General features: G+C 41.8%; 1 protein-coding gene across 1 annotated transcript in view; it reads left to right on the top strand.

Moving 5' to 3' along the window:
- Positions 1-21,341, top strand: part of grin2aa (glutamate receptor, ionotropic, N-methyl D-aspartate 2A, a) — a 143,161-nt gene that overhangs the window by 101,089 nt on the left and 20,731 nt on the right. The window contains exons 4-9 of the mRNA XM_028599134.1: positions 366-514; positions 8,409-8,611; positions 11,983-12,154; positions 13,470-13,623; positions 14,652-14,777; positions 14,910-15,139. Of these exons, the coding sequence (XP_028454935.1) occupies positions 366-514; positions 8,409-8,611; positions 11,983-12,154; positions 13,470-13,623; positions 14,652-14,777; positions 14,910-15,139 (1,034 nt within the window). The remainder of the gene's footprint in view (positions 1-365; positions 515-8,408; positions 8,612-11,982; positions 12,155-13,469; positions 13,624-14,651; positions 14,778-14,909; positions 15,140-21,341) is intronic.

The following is a 21,341-nucleotide window of genomic DNA, read 5'->3' as shown; positions in this document are numbered from 1 at the left end:
ATACACATACTACCATTACTGACACTACTGTAATTCTGTTCTCACATTTCAAGGAATTTTCACCGTTGACAGGTTCTACCAGGCACATGCAGACATTTTTGTAGCATTTGAATAGTTTTTTTATTTTCTTTATCCCTCACCATTACACTTTGACTCTCAATACAAAAGAGCCTGTGTGAATATTTTAGGACAGTAATACTAGCCGATTGTAAATGGACTTTTTCTCATGCTAATGCAGTTTAATTTTTCTTTTCCTCTGTTTCTCCTCGCCTCAATTCTGTTTCCTTTTTTTCATTCTCTGATTTTCTTCCTCCACCCCCCTTCTTTGTCCTCATCTCTCTTACTTCTTTACCCTCTGCCCCACTCCTCCTCCTCCTCCTCTACTCCTCTCGCTCTCAGGTACATGATGAATGTGACATGGGATGGCAGAGACTTGTCATTCACAGAAGACGGCTACCAGGAATACCCAAAGCTGGTGGTCATTGTTCTCAACAAGGAAAGAGAGTGGGAGAAGGTAGGACCTCCATCTGTGTGTATCTGGGTTGGTTTATGTGTGTATGTGCGCGCAAAAATGTGCACATATTCCTGTGAGTTCTACTGGGCCGTATAACTCCCACTGAGGACACCTAGGTGGGCTTTATTCTACAACGACACACATATTGTTGTTGTTTCAATTTTGACAGTTTTTAAGGTTAAAAAACTAACAATTGAAATGAAAAGGGATTTAGTTTAGTCTTAGATAGCAAGATAGTACAATTGAATCGTTCAGTAACTCTTAGGTTACTCTCCCCCTCCATTGTCTCGCAGTTGGACTGATCTATGTATTTTGTTATATATTATATGATACGTATTGTTTATAATATATACTATATGGTATATATATGGTATACTCATACTATACTATATTCTATTTTATATTACACAGTACTATATTATGTTGATATTTCTACTGTTTTATTACATTATATACTATATTCTATTTCCATATTAATACAAACCAGCACTAGGTATCATTACATATCATATTATATATTATTCTGGTCTATGCTGTTACATACTATCTTGCTGATTTTGCTGCTGTTACTAATCACACCACTGTCACTTTTTCCTTGTAATTATGAATTTTAATTTCTTTTGTATAGTTTTTTTTTTAATTTATATTCTTATTTTTATTTTATATATTTCTACTTTTTTGCTTTCTCTATTGATGTGTGATTATTTCTCTCCTTGTGCTGCTGCAAGACCAGAATTTCCCCTCTTGGGATCAATCCACGCCAATATTATATCATCTTAAATAAAACATTTATTGTTTTCAATACTTACTCTTAAATCACAGTGGTCATCATGGTTTTGTGGCTCGTCAAAAAAAAGATTATGGAATTTGGACTCAATATTTCTAAAATCCTGGCTACGGCCCTGGTGTTCCTGTTTTTGTTAAAGCTGCTTTTGTTTATTGTATGTTTTATTACTATACAATTTATTCTTATATATCTTGCAATATAAGCGCCAATACCATTACATCTGTGGCAACCCAGCCAATAATATCGACCTACTCAATCAATTTGTTCGAGCTCTATTACAAATAAGTTTCCTTTTGTCTGTCTCGATTACTGACTGACGCATTATTTGCTTAACCCATAGCTAGTTCATGCATAACAAACCTGAATAAACACACGGTGGTGTTGATAAGGTCTAGGTAGTCTGCAGGGAACCGCAAAAACAAAACCAGCAGTGAGCGCTGAACACCAGTGTTGAAAATGCCACCTCTGCCTCATCGTACAACACTTAGTTGATCTATGAGCTCATTTACCAACAAGCCCATGGATTGCATTAGCTACTTAATGTGAGGAAGCTTCTATAAAGAAAATGGCTGAGTATTCTCGCCGTCGAAATGGACTTTAAATGACAGCCATGTTTCTTTATACCTACATCTGTCTGCCTCATACAGGCTTAAATTCAGAGTGGGTGAGGCTGAGAGAAAAAGTTTGAGAGAAGGATGGAAAAAGAAAGAGGAGTGACTAAAGGAAGGATTTAGATATGTATGAAAGGGAGATAGATGGTTATTTAGTTGTTGTCTTTTCATTCCTGTCCCTCTCTTCTGCATCTTTCCTACTGCCTCCTTCTCTCATAACATTGTGTATCTTTCCTCGCATCTCTCTTCTTCCTCTTTCCCTCTCTTCCCAACCTTCAACCTTCTTCCCCTTCCTTTTTACTTCTCATTGCTGCTTCCATATTTCACTTCTTTTTTCCCTTCCTCCCTTCCCTTCTTTCCCAGGCCAGATAATCCGTGCTCTCTGGCTGTCTTTAGCTGTGATTGCTGTTCTGGTCTCTGATAGCACCTCAAGCCACAGTTAATCAAAACCTGAGACCTCCGTTATTGGGGTGGCAAGGGGTCACTGCTCTTGCATGTGTGTGTGTATGTGTGTGTGTGTATGTTTACCCCTCCACAGTGGTTATTGACAGAAAGACTTTTCGAGAGACTTGTGCTTCGACCAATCTGGTTTTTATTCGGGTCACATCCGTGTGTGTGCGTGCTACAGTATTCGGTTTAGTTTGCCGCAATCCGCACAGTCTCCACCCAATCTTCGAGACAAGTTTTTCCATATTTCATCCTGACACACACCCACACACACACACACACAAAAGATCCTTTGTTGGTGTGCTGAGGGGAGGTAGAGTGTGTTGTTGTAAACAGAGAGCCTGTGAAATTGATCAGTACCACTTGACTGTGGTGCAGAGAAAGAGACTGAAAGCTAGAGAGACATGCAGACCAAAAGTGGAAACATAATTGGGAGCTACGCTCCCTCTCTCTCTCTCTCTCTCTCTCTCTCTCTCTCTCTCTCTCTCTCTCTCTCTCTCTCTCTCTCTCTTCCTCTCCCTCCCTCCCTCTGGTGCAGCCATCCCACCCATGCGCCAGAAATGAGCGGCACACACACACACACACAAACGCAGACACACACAGAAAGAGAGAGAGAGACTTCCATGATGATCAAGAGATAAAAAATCAGTAACTGCACTAAAATATGGATATGCACTAAAAATATAAAGCTAGTCCCCTTGAGGCTCAGGAGGAAGAGACAGTGAGAGGAGAGAAATATGGAGAGATACTGAGACGAGCGAGCGATGGAGACAGATGGGCCAAGATAGCAAGAGCAAATGAGCACGAGAAAGAAGACACAAAGAGATAAGAGAGAGGAAGAGAGAGGTGAAACTGAGCCACCAGCAGGTGTATATGATTCCTGTTTTTTTTTCACCCATTACAGGTGTGTGTGCTGCTCAGGTTTTCAAAGCATCCACACCTGCTCTTCTCTGCAACACACACACACACACACATGAATGCAACACACAAAGTTGGTTGGATGATATATTTTTGAGTTTTTAGGAAGAGCTTTTTTTTTTTTAAAGAGCTGCACCTGTTTTGGTTGGATGTGCATGTTGTTTGGATTTTTTTCTTTCTTTTTAGGATTATGTAATCGCCAGTGAATAACTGTTTAATTCAAAAGAAGCGCAGACTGCAGCAAACCATGCGGGTATGTTTGACTGGATTAGAAAGCTGGATCCAGTGTGGCGTTATGGGGGATTTATGCAAAATTAGGCTTTTATCTAGAGAAAAAAATGTGGAGTAACAACTGAACAGATGTAATAGCAAGAAGGAATGACAGTTCAGACAGATGCGGTCCTGCCGGGAGTTTCATATTTAAGCATCCACCATGCATTAACGTGTAGAAGCAAAGATGTTGCATGCTATGCCTTTTTTTGTGTATATCTATATCACAAAATGGTAATATGTGTAATGATGCATCAAGGGAAAGCAATGCATTAATTCAATTTTGGTCAAATATTGAGTAGTATAGTTTAAAGGAGCTTGCTTTACTTTGAGGATGAATGCTACACACACCCGCACACACGCGCGCACACACACACACAAACACACGCACACACACACACACACACACACACACTTATTTGTGGCACTATCTTTGGGGACCTGCCATTGACATAATGCATTCCCTAGCCCCTTACCCTAACCTTAACCATCACAACTAAATGCCTAACATTAACCCTTACCCTTACCCTAACCATAACCTAATGCTATCCCTAATCCTAAAACCAAGTCTTAACCCTCAAACAGCCCTTTAAACTTGTGGGGTCCAGCATTTTGGCCCCACAAAGCTGTCCGGACCTCACAAGTATACTGGACTCCTGGTTTTTGGACCCCGTGTATATAGTTAAACAAAAACACACACACACACACACACACACACACACACACACACACACACACATACACACAGACACACAGACACACATATACAAAGATGTACATTGAACCTTTAGGCTTTGTTAAATATTATGGCTCCTATGAATGGCTTATGGCTTATGGCTTATGGCGTCTATAAAAAGTCATGTCAATCCATCGCAAAAAAAAAAGAAGTTTGGCGCTAGGGAATAAAAGTCAGTGCTCACCAAAGTCATAGGATTTATTGTCTGTTAACCAATGTCTTGTAGATCGCTTGACTGACCAATCCCTTTATTTGCTCCTTAAAAGAATCCATTTGACAGTGTAGACGTTCCTAAATATGTATTAATTGACTTATGAGCTTTGAGAATTCAAAACTCAGTGTATAAAGTCAGAAAATATATAATGTTCAAGTAAAAAAAAAAAAACATGTCATGGGTACAGCTTTGAGAAAGAACACAGCTTCAGAATCAGTGACATGGCAGGACTGATAATGATAATGAATTTTCTTATTGCATTGAGAGTTACAGAATAACCTCACCGACTGAATGAGAAAAGTGTATTACCGATCATAACCAGGATGTTATGTTTTATTCTTGTTGAGTAGATGGAGTGTGTATATCGCTCTGGGAACTGTTGCAGTGTTAGCAGCCAGATCGCTAAATAATTATTACAGACAGCATGGGATTCATGCTTGTAAAATCCCAATATGGAGAGGACACAAAAAAAACCTCACTACTCTCTGAATCCTTATAAAGCCCTCCATTTTAAGTAAAGATGTCTATATCCATGGATGCGGATTTCTCTCGCTCTTCCGCTCCGTCATCCACTTTCTCTCTGCCCTTGTTTTTCACACAAACACACACACACGCACATGCACGTGCATCATCTTCACACATGCCCACATGCACTGACACACACAGACACACACACACACACACGCACACACACATAAACAGAGGAAGCGTAGGAGAGAGAGAGAGAGAGAGAACAGAATCCATTTTCCCGACATAATTTTGTCTGACAGGAGTGACAGATAGTGTTTTATGACTGAATGGGTTTCTCCACGCTATTAGGAACTCATTCTCCCATAATGCAACTTGCCACAGCGATAACTCTCCCAGTGAGACTGTGAGACAGAGAAGGTGCTCAGTTGTAGGAGCGCTGACCCTTGTTTTTCTATATTCTTTTATCACTCGCTCTCACACTTGCCCGGCCGGGTTCTGGTTGATTGTAGCCCTTGAGTGTGTATGAGTGTGTGTGTGTGTGTGTGTGTGTGTGTGTGACCTATACACACACACACACACAAACACACACACAAAATGAGAGAAAGAGAAAAAAGAGAAGACACTGTGACATAGATGAAATAGAGAGCAAAGCATGCAGGTACAAAGAGCAAGGCCTTTCAAAATAAAGATAAATAAGCTGAAGAGGAAAAACAGAGAGAACATGAAAAATGAAAAAAAGATTGAGAAACACACTTCTTTTGGGGCGTGAGTGTCATCTCGTCACCAAGTGGCTCTAAATTTGTTGCAGGGTGATGGTCCGATAGGATTGCCGTCATATGATGGTATAATGCGGTAATCCCACAGGCCCAATCATCATGACCTCCCACTGGCCTCGCTGTCACATTACACACAAACACACACACCCTTCTACGTGTGTGTCTGTGTGTGTGTGTGTGTGTGTGTGTGTGTGTGTATATGTGTGTGTGCAATATCTGGTATTTCATACAGGGAGATTCAGCATTCTGCTGTCGGGCCGGTCGATAGAGAGAATCCTCTCTCCTTTCTAGGCATTAATTTATAACCCCTCTTTCTTTAATTAGAGAGACAGAGAAGAAGAGGGAAGAGGAGAGCAGGAGGACAGGATATCAGAAGAGCTGCTGAAGTCAGCTTATTCTTCCCCTCCTCCCCCTTCCCATCCTTCTCTTTTTTTTTTTTTCTTCAACCATCTTCCGAGTGGAACATTTATCTCTCCTTCAAGTTTATTGATTCATCCGAACCAAATCAAAGACAATCCGCAAAATCTTATAATAATGATTGAATGGGTCACTTAAGTTGGATGTCTGTTTTCAGGTTAATTGTGTACACTGATTCTTAAAGGTGTAAAAACAAACTTAATTAATTACTTATTAGATCATGGTAGGATCATCATGCAGCACAGAATGTAAACTTTGCATCGTATTAAATCACTTAGTTTAAACACCTGTAGAGTATATCAGCATAGCACACACAGCAGGTAACTGCTGCTTTGGGTTCTTACTAAGACCAGGAAATGACTTCAGACTGCTTGTACAATCGTTTGGAACCCACACTTTTGAATTGAATTTCCTCTCTGACACATCTTTGTTTAGTTTTTTTCCAGAATCCTTTAATTTATGTGACGCAAGTCCCATCTCACTGATTATGCACAAATCCCCCCTCACTTTTACATTACCAATCCCATTTCCTACTATACCTCCCCTCGCCTTTAATACACACACACACACACACACACACACACACACACACACACACACACACACACACACACACACACACACACACACACACACACACACACACACACAGGCACGCGCTCACTCACTTGTGAAATGCAAAGCAGCTGGGGTAAGACAGATAGACAAATGCGGTCCGTTCCCTGGAGAATGAAGGTGTCACACAAGAAACTGCACGCACGCCACCTCAGCATACCCCCCCTGCCCTGCACAAACACCCTACGCCTACAGACACACACACACACACACACACACACACACACACACACACACACACACACACAGGCACACTCGTGGAGATGCAGCCGACAGCAGAGTGAGCTGTTGACAGCGGTGCTGACTAAGAGTGGAAAAAAAGACTCTAATCCCTGTCAGAAGAACGAAAACCACTCAAAGCAAAACAATTAAAATGCTAATTTCACTTCCTCCTCTCTGCTTGCCTGTTAATGACTTAGCCAGGCATGTAAGCTAAGTAACAACGTGTGTGTGTGTGTGTGACGTGCGTGCGTGTGTGCGACGCGTGACGTGTGTGTGACGTGATACATTTTCAGTACCTTAGCCTCCATTTGTTACTAAATTGGTACTAATCCACACACGTACGCCCGTGTGCGTTGATGAAAAAAACTTTGTCTGTAAAGTCAGATATTCCACTCCACATTACAGCGGCGTTGCTGGATGAGCCAATGGGAAAGAGAGAAAGGAGGGGGAAGAAAGACTTTTTGAAATGGAGGGAAAGAGCGAGAGCGAAGTTTTGCCATTTTCTGGCACCTGTAACATTAATAATTGAGAGCCGAGTAAAGCCTCGCTGCCTGCTGCTGTCTCTTTCTCTCTGCCTCCCCTGACTGACACAAACATTCCTACGGTACTATATTGTACGCACACACACACAAACAACTGTAGGTGGGTTAAGTGCATCCATAGGGGAATTTGCGACATCATAGCTCGGAAAACCTTCTGAATTATTAACAGAGTCCCAGCGCATATCACTCCTTTTCTCTTTCTCATATGTGTTTGCAATCATAGCCATACTGTACTGTATGCACCCCTGTTTGTATTTTATCATGCCTCCCTACACACACCATGTTTCTTTCAGTCTGTTATGTTGTACCCACTGTCATAGCGGTAATCACATGAATTATGGTCTGTGAACATGTGTACTGATTTGAATGTTTTTGTGCCAAAAAAAAAGCAACAAATGTAACATTACAAGGAAATGTTAACGTGTGTCAACTGTACATTTGTAATCCTCTCCACTTCCTGTCTGCTTTGAGTTATTGGGCAACAGATTACAGCAGTTAGGAAACTACCAGGTAAAGAAAGGTAACACACTGCATTTTACCTGTCATGTTATGATCACTGACCGGTGGACATCATTTCCCCACCACTTCCACTTCCTGTTTGCTTGTAACCATTAGATCTGAGGGCTACAGACTTGCTGAGTAGTTTATCGAAACTGTCTTTTTAAGTGTGTTGGGGTGGGGGGGGCTAAACGCTACAGGTGCTTATTCCCAACCTGCTCACTAATTATAAATTATTGGATGAGATCCACACTCTGTAAATGCCTAAAATATTAGTTGAACTATTCTAGTTGTTTAATGGTTTAACAATCTTGTTGAGCTTAACTCATTTATCATCTTGTCTGTGTTATCCTCTTCTCCTTGCTTCCAGATGGGGAAACTGGACAACCGCAGCCTGACGCTTAAGTACCCAGTGTGGCCGCGCTTCAACTCCTTCGGTGATGCCGAGCTCGATGACAACCACCTGTCCATCGTCACGTTAGAGGAGAAACCTTTTGTTATTGTGGAGGACGTAGAAAGGCTCACCGGTACCTGCATGAGGAACTCCGTGCCCTGCAGGAAGCATATCAAAGAGTAAGTCGGACTATCTCGCTATCTGTCTGTGGCTCTCATTGCAAATCGCCTGATATTTCAAGGTCCGACAGTTTGACCAATGGTTTGAATGCGACTTCGTTCACAGAGAGGATTCTCAGGGCAGTGGACTGCAACACGTGATGCCACGTAACGCGTTACTCTAATCTGATCACTTTTTTCAGTAACGAGTAATCTAACGCGTTACTATTTCCAAACCATTAATCAGATTAAAGTTACTTATCCAAGTCACTGTGCGTTACTATTTTTGTCATTTTCCTTAGTAAAAAGCTTTCTTCTTGCGTCTTGGGGAGTGAAGTCACACATACGACAAGTCACGTTTTTAGCATGAGGACAGGTCACGTGTACCACGCAGCGACAGCGATAAACAACAATGGAGGGAGGAGAGAGATGCACGCTTTCTAGCTGGAAATACAGTCACTATTTTGAGTTTGTGTCAGCTAAAGACGGCAAAGTAACTTGTAATCTAACTTTGTTACTTTTAAAATCAAGTAATCTGTAAAGTAACTAAGTTACTTTTTCAAAGTAACTGTGGCAACACTGACTGCAGCACGTGTTGCTTTTAAGAGTGGAAACAGCAGCAACTTGGAAAATGTGGATCAACAGTAAAAGTCACAGCGATGCTTCATCGCTTTTGAAATGATAACCTATTTATCAATATCCAGTATATTATCAGTTACACAATAGCCCACTGCCCCTTAGCATAATGCTTAACCTTAGCTAAACATAGTCAACAACTATCAATTTAAAATGCTAAGCAAGAATGAGCAAAATGTTTAAATGCAATGTGGTGAAATAAGTAAATTACCGGTTTTTTTTATCAGTTTTTTGTATTCTTGGTTCACCGTGGGGACATTCGAGAAAGAAAGAAAAAAAGATTCCTTTAAGAATTCTAGGTCCCACAGTTTCTGTAATTGACATACAAATGATCATTTTGGAGGGAAAGTATTCCTTTAATGTCCAACACAATGACACAGACGTTGATGCAGTCTCCTAATTCACTGATTGACGGGTAAGAATGTGACTACAGTAAGCATTACAGAAAATGAAGTTCCATTTTATATCATTGTATTGGGTAATCAGAAGGTGGTCAAAATGACAACATCCATTCTCCGTTTCCTTCATCACAGTCGCTGTGCTGCTCTGTGTTGCTTTCTCTCTCTCGCTTCTCTCAGAGGTGCAATGTGCAATCTATGCAGCAGCTTCTTTCCTCCCCCTGAAAATGGAGGCGACTGCTGAACTCAGCAATTTACTTCCTTCCTTACCAATTTTCTGTCTAACACCCAAATACTGCTAGCCCCTTGCTATACTATGTTTCTAAAGTATATACTGTACATACACACAGTGAGCGTGGCTTACTGTGTGTGTGTGTGTGTGTGTGTGTGTGTGTCATTAGTGGCTTGAGTGCTGCTAAATCAAAGCATGTAATTGGTTTGTAGATAATTTAATATTATTTCTCTCCACTGTAACACGCGCACAATCACGCACGCTTACGAACACACTTACAGTAATAGTGGCAAGTGTGTTAATTTTTTTTGTGTCAGCCTTATCACTGCATACATACATGCATGCATACAAAGTTACTGACTATAACTGCTACGCAAGCACACGCACGTGGCCGCGCACACGCACACACACACACACACACACACACACACACACACACACACACAGGCACAAAAACAGAGCTGATTAAGGGGTAATAGGTTCCAAGGGAAGAGGCTAACAGAGATTTTCATCAAGAATGACTGTGAAGTAGGGCGGAGGATAAAGTATCTCCAAGGAGGAACACATATACACACACACACACAAATACACACACGCACACAAGTTCATATACACTTTCTGTTGCCACATGTCCACTCACTCACAGGCCAATGCGTCTGGGCGCGTTCCTCTCTCCCACAGCGCAATTCCCTCTCAAGCATCCGTAGTGTCCAGAGAAAGAGGGATAGATGGAGGGAAGTAGAGAGGCAGAGTGAGAGGAGTCGTGACGGGGGTTAGATCGGGGGATGGAGGACTATCCATGCATGCAGAACCACAAATTCACTCATCCAGGCTAGGCCTAAGAACAAGCCACACTCAACACAACACAGACACACAGATACCCAAACCGCCCTCTCTGGAGGCCCCTCGGGCCCTGTAGCATTTCTATATCAAGTTGGCCTGGCAACTTCACAAGCAGCCTCCATAACATCACATGCTCTCACTGCCGGAACTGTGCCATGGCCTGCCCAAATGAGTACACTGTGTTCATGAATGCAGCTATTACAGTTTCTGGCCTATATGCTCTGTCACTAGCCCCCACCAGCTGATCCTGCCAGAAACTTGACTCAGTTGTCCTGGTTTCTGTTTTTATTATTACAGATCCCATATCTTGCTTTTTTCCGGATATAACAGAAACAGTTGCTATAGATAATATCTAGTAATATCTGTAGAAAATCACCATGGGTGGTCGCGCAACAGTTCACAAAAAGTCATTCACAACTGCCGACCGATCAGCGCCAGGCTTTTTCAAATTAACACGCGCGCTCTCGCTCTCTCTCTCACAAAAAGTGAATTCCTTTCCGGTTTGAGGACAGGAAAGGACGCCACTGATGACCAGATCGATGGCGACTAGGGAGGGCAACGCAGGGGTTTGCACTTGGGGCAAGAATTGGAGGAATTCTGAAGTGTCGACACAGAATTCCTCCAAAGTAACTGAGTTTCAGCTCTGAAGGGATGTGTTTGTTTTTTCTCTCTTTCCATCAAGTTTGTGTCCAGGTTGCTGTTAAACTAAAGGACGAGGTTATCTCCTAATTAGCACACATCTAAAAGTTAAATGAGAGTCCCAGGTGGCTGAAAGTTGATGTGCACTCGTGTGTGTGTGTGTGCGTGTGTGCGTGTGAACATTGTCTGAACGCCCCTGCTCTCAAATTCATAGACACAGATGGTACAATGCTTGCAGATGCAGTGCCTTCATAAACCTCCTTCTCTAGAGAGACTGAGAGGTAGAAGGAGGGAGGGAGCATACTTTCCAAGTCTTCTGATGTCAAAATGGCCTGAACTTGAAGGTGAAAAAGTCCCAGGCTGACATTTGTTTATTGGTGCATTCATATAAGTTTACCAAGTAGAATGGAAAGAGAAGCAAACCGTGTTTTGTTCTTCAGTCATACATGGTTTATAAAGGTGGAAATAAATCAGGAAGAAAAACATCGACCTGGATTAACACGGTCACGAAATCTTCTATGCTGTGCCATTTCTCTGGTTTCTCTGGTCACAGACACTTAACTACAGTTGATAACTGGTCGAAGCAGCTGCTATTTAAAAAAGCATCAGCTGACGCTATGTGCATTTTGTTTGTGTTTCTTTAGCAACACAACAGAGGCTGGTGGGACATACATCAAGAAGTGCTGCAAGGGCTTCTGCATCGATATTCTGAAAAAGATTGCCAAGTATGTAAAGTTCACCTATGACCTGTACCTGGTAACCAATGGCAAGCATGGCAAGAAGATCAACAATGTCTGGAATGGGATGGTGGGAGAGGTAAGAGAAACCTCCGTGTGTATGTGAAAGAGAGAGAGAGAGAGAGAGAGAGAGAGAGAGAGAGAGGTTCAGCTAATTGTGAAATTCACTCAATAAAGGTCAATATCAGATAGCACCCAAATGTGTGTGCAAGCAGAATATATACATAATATTATATTATTGAGCTCATCGTGAAAATCAGATGTAATTCACATGGGAATAATATGTATCCAATTTTAAGCTCTGTTTATTTTCATGACTTGAATATAGCGGTGCACAGTTATCTGTGTGTGGCACCATAAGAAGGTTCTGGAGCGTGTCGTGACTATTGACGATCATTCGTCACTTTTAGATTGTAGTACATCTGAAATCCAAGCCAAGTCTGAGAAGAAATTACAGATGTCTGCATGGCAGGATATTCCTGTTCCTTATGTTCCAAAAAAGAGCTTTAGTTGTTGACTGTGCAAAACTTTTAACAGTGTGGGGAAGTGAGTTCAGCTATAAGGCTTTGGCACCAACTGGCAATGCTTAGAAAGTAAACAAATCTTAGCTACTCCCGCAGACAAGTATTCTGCATATCTTCAATTGCCAGCTTCAACTTGAAGGTAAAGCCCCTGAGTTCATTTTAAGACTGTACACTTTATTGCTGTCTATATTATTTTATTCATTAGTTGAAGTTCATCTGGCATTCATCAGCCTGGGATTGAAAACTTTATTTGTGTGCAGTCAATAAAGTACACACTCTTGTGTTGATTTGGCAGCTGTTAGGACCTATTTTAGTTTATAGTTTTTAAAGTATAATCGTGAAAGATATTGTTAATTTGCAGAGATTACATGTAATTAGTAGACTACTGAAGACAATAACAGGAGGTTTTTTTCTCCATTATTATCACAGTTTTAAGGATCAGTGTCAGTGCCAGTCACATGTGGAAAGCCAGTGAATGCCACAATGATTAAACATTCTTCTTCTTCTTTTCCTGTGTCTCTCTTTTGACCATTTCCCCTTTTACTTATGATTTATCCGTACCCCTTTCTCCTACTTTCTCCCATTTCACCCACTCTTTTTACATCTTCTGTTTTCACCTTCCTCTTTTTTGACTTCCCTCTCATCTACCTATCTTCCTTTCCTCAAAATTGAAATCTTACCTTCTCTCTGTTTTTCCGTCCATATCTTTCTCCTCCTCAACATCTATCTCTTCCTCGCTCCCTGTCCTCACTTGTCTTTCTTTATTCATCACTAATCACTCCCCCTCCTCATCCATCCATCCATCCATCCATACCTCCCTCCCTCCCTCCCTTTAACCCTGCGGCCCTCCCTCTCCTCCGCCCTCCAAAGGTGGTCTATAAGAAAGCCGTCATGGCCGTCGGATCTCTGACGATCAATGAGGAGCGTTCTGAGGTCATCGATTTCTCCGTCCCGTTCGTGGAAACCGGGATCAGCGTCATGGTCTCCCGTAGCAACGGAACGGTCTCCCCGTCAGCCTTTCTAGGTGACTGTCAGAGAATAACTGTTGCTTTGTTGTTGGACTCAGGAGAGAGGGAGAGGAATATCTGTCTTGTTTGCTTTTTTTTTTTTTTTTTTTTTCAGTTTGTGTAGAATGGTATTTGTTTTGCTTTGTGTGTGTGTTGAGGTACAGAGCTGACAACACAATTCAGCTCGGTTACACTGCTGTCAATACTTGCTCTTTCATCGGAGGGATTTGGCTCGACTCCTGCTTCCTGCTACAATGACTCTCACTTACCTGAGAGGGACTTAACTGCAGGATTTTAACTTGAGTGACCATGGATATCCCTGTTATGGCTGCACTGTCACGTTCATTTTATGCATAGTGCTTAGGCGTCAGCACACACGCACGCACGCACGCACACACACGCACGCACGCACACACACACGCACACTGACATGTATGCAGCATGCAGTTACTGCTGTGAAAGTAGCAATTATAAGGGCTTAGCAGGAATACCCTATAATGGCTGCTTGCCAGCGCATACACACACACACACACACATACACACACACACACACACACACATTGTGCCAGCAGTGCTCTCCCATACATTAGAGCAAAGTTTAATCTCTGCAGTAGTGTTGTGAGCTCAGAGGGAGGACAGGAGTGCTGACACCAGGCCTTCCTATACTGTGCGCCTCCACACTGTCAAATAGGAGGTGTGCCAGTGTATATGCAAGTGTGTGTGAGTTTGTGTGTGTGTGTGTGTGTGTGTGTGTGGGGGGGGGGGCTCTGTGAACATGCAGTAGTCAGCTTGTTATTGATGAAGTTCTTTCCTCTACTTGTGTGTGTGTGTGTGTGTGTGTGTATATATATATATATATATATATATATATATATATATATATATATATATATATATATATATAATATGATTTATTCATTCAGTTCATGAAAAGACAGTGAGTGAGCACAAATCAGAAAAAGTGATGTGTTAGATGTAAAAATGTATTCTAACATGTGTTATTAGTTAATCCCTGTCCTCTTATTCCTTTCTTCCTTTCTCTCAGAGCCATTCAGTGCATCAGTGTGGGTGATGATGTTTGTGATGCTCCTACTGGTGACTGCAATGGCTGTCTTCATGTTTGAATACATCAGTCCTCTTGGCTTTAACAGAAACCTGGCGCAGGGAAGAGGTGCGCATGCACATTACCACACACACAAGACAGTATAAAATTATATACAATTCTTATATATAAAATTGGTATGTTCTCATCTTCCTCTAAACCATTTTTCTCTCTTTTCCCTAATCTTTCCCCTTCTTTCAGACCCTCATGGCCCTTCCTTCACCATGGGCAAGGCTGTGTGGCTGCTGTGGGGTCTGGTCTTCAACAATTCTGTGCCAGTGCAGAACCCTAAAGGAACTACCAGTAAGTTCATAGTGTCTGTGTGGGCCTTCTTCGCTGTCATCTTCCTGGCCTCCTACACTGCCAACCTGGCTGCCTTCATGATCCAGGAGGAGTTTGTTGATCAAGTCACCGGGCTTTCCGACAACAAGGTAATGGACAACAAATGGGAGGTAGTTTGTTAAAGCAACATTAGGTAACTTTTCCCGCTTCGGTCCCCCCTACAACTTGGAAGCGGAATTGTCCTTTACATTACATTATGCAAGTTTGCCATCAGGTAGCGGATCTGTAGTTCGAATGAACTGGACAATGTAACGTAATGGACAATACCGCCTCCAACCTGTAGGGGGACCGAACTGGGAAAAGTTACCTAGTGTTGCTTTAATGGGGGGTTGTTTGTCAGTAAAGAAGTTAGTTTTGTAAGTTAGAGCCCACCCAAACTTTTACCCCGGGGTATGTTATATGTTGGCTTACTTTTTTGTCGTCCCGCTTTTTTCAAAATCCAGAGGGTAAAAAAATTATCATAAGATAACAAACTCATTGCTTGATACACATTTTTGTTACAAATTTATTCCAACCTTTCTGCACTCCCTAAACGCTACAACAGTAACAATAAATACTCCTTGTTGTGTATATTTGATCAGAAGTAGCAAAGTTGTCAATAAAATTGGACACACTTTTTAGTATTTAGAACCCAAGCAGTACATAGATGCATTTGCTGCAACAGTAGTAAGAAGAGTACATAAATTCTGCAGTGTATGCATGACATACATTTCATGTAGTAGTTCAAGTGCCCTCTACATGTAATTACAATATTGCTGGTAACATCTGGCATGTATAGGAAGTGCAGAAAATCCATTAAAGTCCATAAACAAAAAAGGAAATACCTACACATTTGTATACAAGTCAAGCCAAGTCAACTTTATTTACTGTATATATCCCAATGTCACAAATCACCATAATTGCCTCAGAGGGATTTACAATCTGTACAATACCCTCTGTTGTATGTATAGGACAAGGAGAAATCCCCCTCCCCAAAAAAAAACCTTAACAGGAAAAAATGGAATAAACCTCAGGGAGAGCAATTGAGGAGCGATCACTCTCCCAGGACGCACAGACGATCAATTGTTGTGTGTACAGAACCGACCAGCATAATGAAATTACAGTATAAACATTCAAAATGACAAAATTATACATTTACGAAAGTGAGAAGAGAGTGAGACAGAGAGACAGAGATGCACATCAACAACTATAATAGCAGTAGCAGTTGATATCAGGATCATTTTCTACAATGCAAGTATTTGGAATTGTGTTTGGATTGCTTTGCTCAAACCATTTAGAGTGGGCATGTATACTGTGGATAACAAGACATTTTTAATTTAAAGTGAAATATTCCACACATGTTCAGATTTCTGGTCTTAAATTCTTGCAAAATGTGGTTCTCCTATACTAAAATTAGCCCAGTTTCATACCATGTATAGAAAGAGTGTTCTTCTACTTCTTCAGCATGGACTTTTGTAAGTAAAGAGTTTAGATTAAAAATCCAAATCTCTTCCTTGAATATAGGAATGCCTTGTCATACCACTATGTGGTTAAAATAATAATAATACACACTGAAATATGAGAATATAAAAAAGGAAGATAATGAAAGTAGAAAAGGTGGCCATGCAGGAGGATGACAGGCTAAAAAAAATGAAAGGAAAAGGTCAGACCAAATGTAGAGATATCGAACAGAAAAGCAAGACAAAAGGGTAGAGAGTTCCTGAGGAGAGAGATGTATGGGGGAGATGCTTCCAAGGAGAGAGCATTTGAGACTGATATAGAGGGGTTTGACAACAAACAGAAGGAGAGAGGGGGGGAGGGATGGGAGAAGGGGTACAGCAACTGGCAGGAGGGTGACTGAGGAATAGCGAGAGGCCAATACACACAAGATGGTACAAGACAACAGGCGGACAGATATGGGCCAAGTTGACGGCTGAGGAAGGGAGAAAGGAATGGCACGAGGGGGGAGGAAGTCAAGGGGATTTTGGAAGACAGAGAGGGTTAGTGATGAAAGGAAGCAGACAAAAAGGGCAAATGGCTATTCAGAAAGATATGCTGAGCGAGGCTGGACAATGCTGTCTGTGACCAGCAAAATGATAGAGGAAGCCCCCCCATCGAGATGCCTGTCAGTGAATTATACTTAAAACTGCCCTATGAGACCCACAACGCTCCCGGCCGACATTACTGTGTTTAAAAGGCTGTGGTCGGCTGGGTTCTGTAGTGTGGAGATATTGCTATTATAATGTATGAAAGTAGATAACCTAAAGGCTCTGACACACCAACCCAACGGCCGACCGTCGGCAGAAAAGGCAGTCGGACTGATCAGTCGGCTCCCCGAGGTCCAAAAAGTGCCTCGGAACAACTCGAAGCGACGCCGACTTGAGCGTCCGTTCTGCGCGTGCGCGAGACGTAATACTTCTCCATAACAGAAGGTGGTGCTAATCTGTATTGTTGCCCAAAAAATTAAAACCTAGTAAACACAGAACATGCTGTCGTCAGTCATTGTATTCATCAGAGAGTGTTGATAGTAGTCAAGAAGGATCATTGTTGTCAAATTTCTTGCTGAACAGAAGAAAATACGATGGCTAGTAATAAGAAGATACTGGCGTTGTCAGGTCCGGTTTTCTCGTGCACTGATTCACTAGTCAAGGGCTAGCACTCCACCAATCAGATTGGTCATTGAGTCCGACTGCCCACTGACCGATTCAACAAGTCAAATCGGCAAAATGAACGCCGACGGCTCCTCCGACTGACGACGGCACGGAACACACCAAACAGACTCGAGTCACCGACCTCGCCAGATTGTCCGACGGCCGATAATGGGGTTGGTGTGTCAGTGCCTTAAAGCATCCGTGGTACCAACCATGACTTGTCTAGCTTGCCAGAAAGGGTAAATAACACTATACAAGTTAGGCTATTTTGGTGAGGGAAACACTGGCATGGCCATTTTCAAAGGGGTCCCTTGACCTCTCACCCCAAGATATCTAAAAACAAAAATTGGGTTTTATGGGTACCCATGAGTCTCCCTTTTACTAGTCAAGGATATACTAGTATATCCTTGACATTCCACAGACCAGTTCCACCTTTTACAGACATGCCCATTTTATGCTAATCACGTGCAGTTTGAAGCAAATTATATATATGTGTTATTTTCTCCTTAAGTAAAATGGTGTATTTGAACATTTCTGTGTACATTCCATGGATTTTTCCCAGCACATACGAGTGGGGTTATAAGCATCTTGCTTAAGGACACTTTGGGAGAGCTTGTGGAACCTCCAACCTTTGCGATTAATGACCAACCAGATGTACAAACTAAACCACAGACACCCCATCACCACACATTGTTGGAATTGCCGAGAAAATCTGTGATGTGGGTGGCGATTCAGAGGTCTTGAATCAGGCTGAGCAACCTTTTCATATCACTAAATGTTAACGTTTATTCTGTGACATAGAGTTTGCTTAATGTAGGCCCATTGTTGGTACTTGCCTGTGCAAACTAGGACTGACAAGGGGAAATACAATAGCTCTGATTGCCACATGTGGCGATGTACAATGTCATCTAAAATAAAAGGATGGATACTTAAGTAGTAGTAGTTTGTTGTATTGTCCCCAGAGTGTGAGTAGGAAGTGTGAGTGAGCATAGGAGCAGGAGCAAAACGTTGTTGAAATATTTTGTTCCAATGCTTTCATGGACTCTCTATGGGCTCCTCCCTTGACTGTATGCCTCCATGATCCCCCCCGGTTTCCTGCGAGCTTCTCCTGACTACTGTGTGATAGAAAGTCGCGTGGTTATGACACAATCGTTAGCCTATTTTTTACAAAACCAGCCACTACGGGACCATAACTTGAGATACAAGGTAATGGAGCCTTTTATACATTGTCATGTTTCTTTAGAAAATAAACAATGGGCAAATAGAGTCTTTAACCACTTCAGATGTAAAGTTATTCGCTGTCAAAGTGACGCCAAAATGAATGGGAGTCAATGGAGTGCTAGCAGAAGGTGATGGCTTGTTAGCTTCAGAATCTCCCCATAGCAGGTACGCTTTCCGGATGCTCGCTTACCCGCTTGATGTATGCTGAGCAGTGATGCCACGTAACCCATTGCTTGTAATGCGTTACTCTAATCTGACCACTTTTTTCAGTAACGAGTAATCGAACGCGTTACTATTTCCAAACAAGTAATCAGATTAAAGTTACTTATCCAAGTCACTGTGCGTTACTATTTTTGTCATTTTTCTTAGTAAAAATATATATTTTTGCTTTCTTCTTTCGTCTCGGGGAGTGAAGTCACGTAGGCGACAAGTCACGTTTTCAACATGAGGACAGGTCACGTTTTCAGCATGTGGACAGTTAATGTGTACCACGCAGCGACACAAACGTAACCAACAATGGAGGGAGGAGAGAGATGCGCATTTTCTAGCTGGAAATACAGTCAGTATTTTGAGGTTATGTCAGCTAAAGACGGCAATATTAAGGTTCGTTGTACACTCTGTGCTGGTGGCGACAAAGTGCTATCTAGATACAAAAACACTACGTCAAATTTGAAGAAACATTTGGAGTCGCAGCACTGCAGTCAAACTTACAGAGCAAGTCCCAGCAGGTGGTGCGAAGCAGAGGGCAGGAGGTCCCCCACCACCCAAACAACAAAAGCTGGACTTTGGTGCAAAACCAGTAAGTGGGGGAGAGTTGAAGAAGTCGGGCAGTATGTTGAAGCGGAAATGCTGCCCTTAAACGCGGTTGACTTGCTCTCTTTTGTGCCATAATAAACCAGATCCTACTACTGGCAATGCCGAGCTGCCTCACAGTAAACCGGTTGTCATTTTTATGTTGAAGCTGTGGGGGTGTTGTTGGCAGTTGCTGAATGTAACTAATGAAGTAACTTGTAATCTAATTTACTTTTAAAATCAAGTAATCTGTAAAGTAACTCAATTACTTTTAAAATCAAGTAATCTGTAAAGTAACTAAGTTACTTTTTCAAAGTAACTGTGGCAACACTGATGCTGAGCTGTTGGCAACATGTCTCCCAAGCAGGCCATCTCATATGCAAGTGGAGGGCAGTCAGTTAACAGGTCTGTGGCATTTTAGGCTCTATAACCACCAGCGATTTGTCGTTACAGCACTGGCCTATTTGTCTCTGCTTGCTGAAGAGGACATCCTGTTCTCGTTTCTCAACAGCTGATAGTAGAGCGGGTTTTTAGCCCACAGAGTTAAACAATTTAAATTTCAGCAAGTGCTGGGTTGGGGTTCCAGCGATTTGGCATAATAATAACAGCAGTAACCAGGTTTTGGAACTGGCCACAGCTGAGTCATTTTATAAGAGATCTAAAAGGAAAAAACAAACAGTGCAATCAAACCTCTTATATCTAATGATATGAATATTTACTGACAATTCATGAAATTTTGAGAGCTGGTTTAGATATAACATCATTCAATTTTCTAATATTTTATACCGAACAATGTGCAAAGATTCTTGAAAAAAATCTTTAATATAACATATGAATATGATATATACGAATGTATATGTATATATATATATATATTCATATACTGGCGGGATAAATGACTGAAATTGGTTGGTCTGAAGTAGCTACATTACTCATAGGTGTGGTTTGGGCGTAACATGCAATAACGTGCAATAAAACATCCATGATTCATGGAAATGTTGTGTAAAACAAGGTCATATTTTCCTTGTATTTATGTATGGTTTGCAAAAATGGGAACTGCTGGGTCCGTGTAGATGAGAGAAGCAAAGTGTATGCGCGGTGTGCACACTCTACATTACGGCCAAGCATGCGCCCTTAAAATAGCATCTGAATAACGCGCCACTGACTTTAGATCAGGTTTTTCCTGGTCAGTGCCGAAATTGTTTTCTGAAACTGCAAAATAGCACTAGGGAATGTTTTCGCCGGAACACGCCTCCTCTTTTTGCTGAACAGCCCCCAGGAGTGCAAGTTCATTCCCTAATTTACCAATGTGAGTCTGTGGAGGGAAAAGACCGCTGTGCGTTGGGTGCAAAATAGGAATGATACATGCATCGGTGTACAAAGTCAATTGCGCTGAGTGCAACATAGAGCCCTTATACTGCTCGTTTAGGCACCAGTATCATGTTATACTAGTTTAGCCATCTATTTACAGTACAGTTTATTTAATTTATACGCTCTCCCTGTAGTGTGACATAGAGGTGAGCCTAAATGCATCTTCTATTCTGTAGTGTGATCGATGCGCCAAAATGACATGGAATCAATGACAATCTCATTTTGGATACAGCTGCCCTTGATAGCAGAGACGCCTGTCTGAACACATACAAACGTG

This window comes from Perca flavescens, chromosome 15, assembly GCF_004354835.1.
Source record: "Perca flavescens isolate YP-PL-M2 chromosome 15, PFLA_1.0, whole genome shotgun sequence".
In the NCBI taxonomy this organism is placed as follows: Eukaryota; Metazoa; Chordata; class Actinopteri; order Perciformes; family Percidae; genus Perca; species Perca flavescens.
This window is presented reverse-complemented; position numbering and strand designations above follow the sequence as displayed.